A 7,054-nucleotide genomic window follows, 5' to 3' on the forward strand; every position below is an offset into this window, starting at 1 on the left:
TATATATATATAGGGATTTGTTAACACGCGTACGCCTGTTTTTCAGTTGGTACGTTTTAACAATGTGTACCGGATTATAGTAGACAAAAGTACCCTCATTTATCATGGATTCAAGTTTTAAGGTCAAGGATATTTAAATAATTTTCATTCTCAAAACTAAAAAAAAAAAAAAAANAAACCCCCAACCCTTACTCACCTCCCTCATTCCTCTCAACCCTTTCTCTGTCATCTCTCTCACTCCAACATTTTCTCTGTCATCTCTCTCATTCCAACATTTTCTCTGTCATCCCTACTGTTGTCCCAATTGAAAAAAAAATCAGAAACCCTTTGTCATCAAAGATATTTTCTCTCTCATCTCAACATTTTCTCTGTCATCATTCCAACATTTTTTCTCTTATCTCAACCCAATTGAAGATGGTGGTAGCAATTTGAATCAGAAATATTTTTTAAAAATTGAAAAAGTTTACTCTTTTATAATCATTTTATATTTATTAATGTGTGTAAAATGAATATAAACTTTGTCATTTTATGTTACTCTTCCCAAATCTCAAAGGTAAAAAATGATTTTACTGGTTTTTATCTTGTACAGTGGTTAAAGTTTATTCTAAACGCCTGTAGAAGTTGATTCAGTGATAAAAAAGGGACATNAGGGAATTAAAGAAATTGATATAGAAGAATTCCCTAGGAGTACAATTCTTTCAATCTAGGTTGTAATCTTACATCATGTATCCCATACCAATAGAGAAAGGAAAAAGAAACACTTTGTGTAAAGGAAAAAGGACAAGGGTTAGGCAAGAGTTTATGATTTTTTTTTTCAATTGGGGCAATAGGAATGACAGAGAAAAATGTTGGAGTGAGAAAGGGTTGAGAGGAATGAGGGAGGTGAGTAAGGGTTTGGGGGTTTCGTTTTTTTTTTTTTTTTAGTTTTGAGAATCAAAATTATTTAAATATCCTTTACCTTAAAACTTAGAATCCATGATAAATGAGGATATTTTTGTCTACTATAATCCGGTACACATTGTTAAAACATACCAACTGAAAAACAGGCGTACGCGTGTCAACAAACCCCATATATATATATATATTAATTAATTATTATATATAATCATTAATATATTCTAATTTAATTTAAATGAATTTTTACGTAATATAATATATAGCAATGCTATTAAAGGAAAAAAAAATTATGATTAGATTCTTTTAAAAGCCACAATTTGATTGCATTGTATTTTTAATACACAAATTTCTGAAACTATAAATGGAAACAACTTTATCACTAATGCGTTTCCATTGACAATTTAATTGAATCCTTACAATACAAATTATGAAACTAATCATTGGCAATGAAATAAATACGGTTTACTTTGTAAAAAAAAAAAACTATATGAAGGTTTGTAATAAAATGCATAAGATTATTCTTCCCCAAACCTATAAAGTATAAAGCATGAGTAGGTAATTTGCATTTTAACAACTAATACTGATTTAGGTTGACTGCGTGACGAGGACGGTGGCGTATAGGAATCTAGTAGTTGGTCGACAACAGAAAACATGTGACAGTTAAAAAGCAGAAGGGTCTCCATATAAATTAACAATTTTAACTTGTCAGTTAGGTTACATAAAAATAGAAACTATAGTCTGTTCCTTCAACCACTTGTTTTTCCTGTAACGGTCATCAAGAATGAAAAAGATTTATTAACAAAAGAATGTAAGGGTTGAAGTGAGAGTTATAATGAGAAGGTGGTGCTTTTACATTCAGCAATGCAATGAGAAAACCATGGTAATTTATTATTTTGCTAATTTGACGGTGGTGCACTAATCATGGTGGCTCTTGAGCATTTTCGTACAAATAATGATTTGAGTAATGGAAAAAAGATGGTGGGTAGTTGGAAACTTGTAGTGTATGATTAGGTTGGTAAACAATCCAAATCCATCAAGAGTTACATAATATGACATGTTAACGAATCGACTTACATTATGATTATAACTTCAATTGCTCACCCTTCTTAACAGGCTTAGGTACTGTAAAATAACTTCCTTTGGCCTATGCCATCAAAATAGGTTGAAATATGTTAGTTAATCCGCTTCATTACGAATTTGAGTTAGATTGGGTTGAAAAAAAATGTTAAAATTTTGATGTGAGTCAATTTGGACCTGATTCACTATGAATCTGGCTCACATGAGTTGAACTCGTGGTGGATCTAATTAAATCAAATTAATTAAATTAATTATTCAAATTCTATTTTTTTTATTGAAATCAAATATATCAAATTAATTATTCAAAATGCACAACCTTTATTTAGATTATTTTTACAATATTTAAACATCCTATATATACAATATTTTTACAATATTTAAACATATACGATATTTTTACATATACAATATTTTTACAATACTTTTAATAATTAATAACACGGGAAAATATATACAATATTTTTACAATGACTTAATTGTTTCATCAAACACTTTTCATTGTTTAATATACATAATCATAGTAATATAAAATCATCTAATACATCCAATATAAAAAACATCCTTTATGTAAGTAAGATTTTTCAGTTTTTTTATATTAATTATTTCAAAATAAACACATTTTACTTATGATAACTAAGATTCTTTAATTTTTCTATATCAACAAATACAAAATAAACACATACTACATAATAATTTAGATTCTTCACTTTTTTTAGTTTCTTTTATATTAATTGGTCCAATTATTACTCTTTCAATTTGATGGATCAAAGTAACATGTTATAAGAATCTCAGGAGAAGAAGGTGAAAAAAAGTTAAGTGAGTCATGAGCCAACCCGTTTAACCTACTAACCCGTGGTGGGTCGGATCGGGTTCAAATTTTTTCGACTTGCTAATAAATGAACTGAATTAGATTGACTCACTAAATGATAAATCCGTGGTAGATCAGATCGGATCGGGCCAGATCACCCATTTTAACAGCTCTACTTTGGCCCAAAAATAAAACTATAAACCAAATATAGAATTACAGTTTACTTAAACTAAAAAAATGAAATATGATTCTTAAGTACAATCAAATTTTAGATATCCTTCTACAAAATGTATAAGATCTTATTCTCCATTTCCTTTAGAAAGTAGGGATATCATTAACATTTGCCTGTACCATCTCTATCCACTAAACTACTCTCAACACTACATTTCTTATATTTATATATTTCTACTCATATATAAGAACAATTTTGTTTATTTTAGACTCTCTATATATATAAAAGACTTTTTTGACACTAGTTAATTAATTAAGACTTAGTTCAACTTTAACTTTTACATAAATTTTAACATTTTTAAATTGAGTTTTCATTAATCATACAATCTTTCCAAGTGAAAATAAACAAAAAAGATAACAAAATAATATAACTATCATGTTAATAAGTTGACTGAAAAATTAAATCAATTGAAAAATACAAAACTTTTGAGTATTGAATAGGCAAAATTTGATATAAGAATGAGAAACTTAAAACTTAATTAAATAATAAATAATAATTTAATTAAAAGTGGTAAAATGGGTGGATTTAACCTGTTTGAATAGGATTTCCTTGATTTAAAAAATGGGAGTGAGACAGATTAATCCATCACGTAGCATGTTAGAAATCAATTTAACTTGATTATTATTATATAATAAATTTAATAAAAGATATTTTTATTTACATATACATTAATATATATATATATATATATTAAAAATAATTATTTTTTCTAAATTTTTTAATTAATTAATTAATATCTATAATTAAATAAATTAAAATAATAATAATTTTTATATATTAAATTATTCATTTATATTTAATAATTAAAATTTAATTAATAAATTTTAGTAATTTAAGTTACAATATTAGAACAAATTTGTTCCACTTAAATAATGTAGTAAAAAAATAATATTTTAAATTATTTTTAGTTTAATTTTTAATTGAAAGAATAATTCCATCCCAGCTTCTTGTACTTTTTTGGGCGAATTAGACAGAAGATGCTAAAATGGGATGAGAGTGAAAAGCCACCTTCCCTCTTACTTCCTGAATTCCCTTTATCTCTCTCCTGCACCTCCCTTACGTTTTAGAATACCCATTCTACCCCTATGGAAATAGTAAAATGAAACCTTAATTTTAGAACCCTATCTTTTACCATGCCAATGCTTTTTTGTGTTAGTGAAATAGATGAACGAAAGATGATAACAGTGCTAATCCTTTATAATTCAAGTTAAACACAATGTTCTTGTACATATTTCATTACTTTAGAAACTTCAAACATGTACTAGCTACAAAGAAACTCAACTTTTCATTATTTCAGAAGCTCCATTCTTTATTCCCAGTGTTTATTCTTCAGATTTGATTAAATATGGTTACTAACCAAAACAGCAAATTTATGACTTTGTGTTATTGAAGGTAGAAGATGGTGGAGCTTCCAGACGAATATAATCATACATAATTGCCTGAAATGGACTATTTCCTCTGCTCTGTGTCAAAAAGATGGTATTATCTCCTTCAACAAATTGAGTTCCTGCAATCTCTACATTGTAAAGCCAATAAAGTCCATGAATTCCATGCCTTGCGATCGAGTTATCCCTTCCTATCAACCCACTTGAAAATAGAGGACGAGGACTCTTTGGATTATTAACTCGAACCTAAAATTGTAGTAAACATTAATTAATATAGTTTAAGACTCTAAAACTTAGACTAATGAAGTTAAGAAATTTACCTGAAGTTCAGATAATGTTGCAGATGCCAAAGCCACCCGCAGTTTATAGCTACTGGTTTTGTTCACCGTATCAAGTTGAAACTTGATCTGCCAAGTGGTTCCTTGAAATGTGTTGTCATCTTTCTTCCTGAAAATGGGAGCAATATGAATGCATTGTTAGACATTGCAACACGTTAATAATACTTTGTGAATAAGAACCCATTTTTGATACCTGGTAACTTGAGCAAAGAACCAATCTTTGGTGTAGTCACTGACACCAATTGTGTAGATCAGGTCTTTGTCAGGGTAGAGTTCTGCATATCTCTCCCACAATCCATACTGTCTAAACCTGTTAAGATCCACGTGGGACTATCTTGATGTCATTGTTAAAAAATGGACTTTAATTTACACTTTTTTTTGTATTGTTTTTAATTAACTGGCTTTTCTAACAGGAATTTCTATACTAAATGTTCAAAACAGTCAAATGCATGAGCACAAAGGTGACTTACTTGTCAGGATGATTGACAAAAAGTTTGTTGATATATTTGGGATTTGGGTCAGGAACATAGAACTCAGCAGCTGTTCGATCAGGAATGCCAATTTCCCACAATGTTGGACCATCTCTAGGGGGTTCATACACAAGCTCACCAAGGTCGATTTCACAGCCTATTTTCACGTAAACCAAATCCAAAAACTCAGTAGTTTAAAAAGAAAAGCAAAAAATTTCTTGCTTTATACCTTCTGTTATGTTCATAACTACGTCATATTTATAGTCACCAATAAAACCAGGCACCCAGGCGTAAACATTGTAATCTCCTGCACGTACATTGGTGATCGAGAAGTAGCCATCATCGTCTGCTTTAGCCCAAAACTGATAATTCTGATGACAATTAAAACGTAATGCATCTGTTAGCTAATGGTCTTTCTTTAGGCTTAAAAGTTAATAAGAGACAAAACTTAAATAAGCATACTAATTAAAACATGCACACTCATATTTGGTGAACATATTTTTCCTCCTTTTCAAGTCACCTTGCATTCTCTTTGCCATGATCCCACATCGCCTGGAGGAGCCAAGCCAACATAAGCACCTTTTGCTGAGATATAGTCATCGTTTATACACCTATGATAGCAAAATGGAGTTAATCAGATGAACACAAGTTATTACACATGTCTTTCAATGGCCTGCAACACAAGAAAATCTGATTGCTTTTCATTGTATCAATGTTGTGATTCCCTTCATACTCGATTTTCAATATTATTAGAATGGTAAAAATTTATGAGAACACACCTCTCTCTAACCAGAAGCCTGCCACTAACATTACCACGTTCGTCCCACTTAGCAAAATCCTCTGATTCAGGGAAACTGTAGGGCCAGCTTTGAACTTCCACCAACATCTGTAAGTTTGCATAGGCATGTGGTGGTGTCACTACGTTAACTACGCCATAAAATCAAGCTATATATAGTTTAATATTAGATACAGAAAGCAAATATTAAACCTGTTGTTTAGCATCGTCCCATAGCTTAAGGGGGTCACCTCCATCATAGGAAGAATTCAAATAAATGAAAACAGGACCAAAAACTTTTTTCCATGCCTCACCAGCATTAAACTTAGGCACCAAATCCTCTCCAGAATAATGTGCACTCAGAAACACCTGATTACGTTATTTTTAGCAAAGATAATGTTTGAGACACTAGAAACTGTCACATGGAATTATGAAACATTGCAGAATATGTTATCTTGTTGGGAGCACTTACGGCAAGCGTGGTGGGGCCAACATGAGAAGTTAAGTTTTGTTTGAGGGGCCCACCAGATCGAAACTCATCGGTGGGCGTAATAAGCCAGAATCCCACTGCAGGATCCATGCAGATCCATCCATGAACTTTGTTGTCTTTGTTGTCGCATGAATATTGGTACTTGTCATCCACCTATACACACATAAGTTCCACCAACCATTTTTACTTTACCTAACCCTATGCCATTTTCAACTTCTATTTTAGTAGTTTGACATGCACACCATTAATAAATTATACAACCACATAATATATAATAGCAATTCACTTTTCATTTGATGATGCTCATAAAAAATGAGTGCATTATTTGAAAATTGTGGATCAGTATATATCCCAACCTAAATTTGGTTACCTCTCCCTTAAGTTCTGGTTCGATGGGATTGACAAGTAGAACTGCTTCTGGGTAGGCAAGGGCTTTGCCCTTAGGTGGTAATCTGTCATCTGGAAGAGGCATGTTTCTTTGTCTATTATCAGCCATTGCCATATAATGGAACCTGCACACCACCCATATATATATATATATATATATATATATATATATATATATATATATATATATATATA

The 7,054-nt window shown here is 30.6% G+C and overlaps 1 protein-coding gene across 2 annotated transcripts in view; it reads right to left on the reverse strand.

Moving 5' to 3' along the window:
• Positions 1–4,201: 4,201 nt before the first annotated feature.
• LOC106761455 (rhamnogalacturonate lyase B-like) overlaps positions 4,202–7,054 on the reverse strand; it is a 4,434-nt gene continuing 1,581 nt past the window's right edge. For both annotated transcript variants that reach the window (XM_014645008.2, XM_022780749.1), the window contains 10 exons: positions 6,843–6,984; positions 6,455–6,625; positions 6,196–6,351; positions 5,987–6,093; positions 5,728–5,818; positions 5,437–5,578; positions 5,208–5,364; positions 4,931–5,047; positions 4,720–4,846; positions 4,202–4,645 (listed from right to left, as the gene is read on the reverse strand). In XM_014645008.2, coding sequence (XP_014500494.1) covers positions 4,385–4,645; positions 4,720–4,846; positions 4,931–5,047; positions 5,208–5,364; positions 5,437–5,578; positions 5,728–5,818; positions 5,987–6,093; positions 6,196–6,351; positions 6,455–6,625; positions 6,843–6,984 — 1,471 coding nt within the window. In that variant the 3' untranslated portion in view covers positions 4,202–4,384. The remainder of the gene's footprint in view (positions 4,646–4,719; positions 4,847–4,930; positions 5,048–5,207; positions 5,365–5,436; positions 5,579–5,727; positions 5,819–5,986; positions 6,094–6,195; positions 6,352–6,454; positions 6,626–6,842; positions 6,985–7,054) is intronic.

Source organism: Vigna radiata, chromosome 5, assembly GCF_000741045.1.
Source record: "Vigna radiata var. radiata cultivar VC1973A chromosome 5, Vradiata_ver6, whole genome shotgun sequence".
Lineage (NCBI taxonomy): Eukaryota > Viridiplantae > Streptophyta > Magnoliopsida > Fabales > Fabaceae > Vigna > Vigna radiata.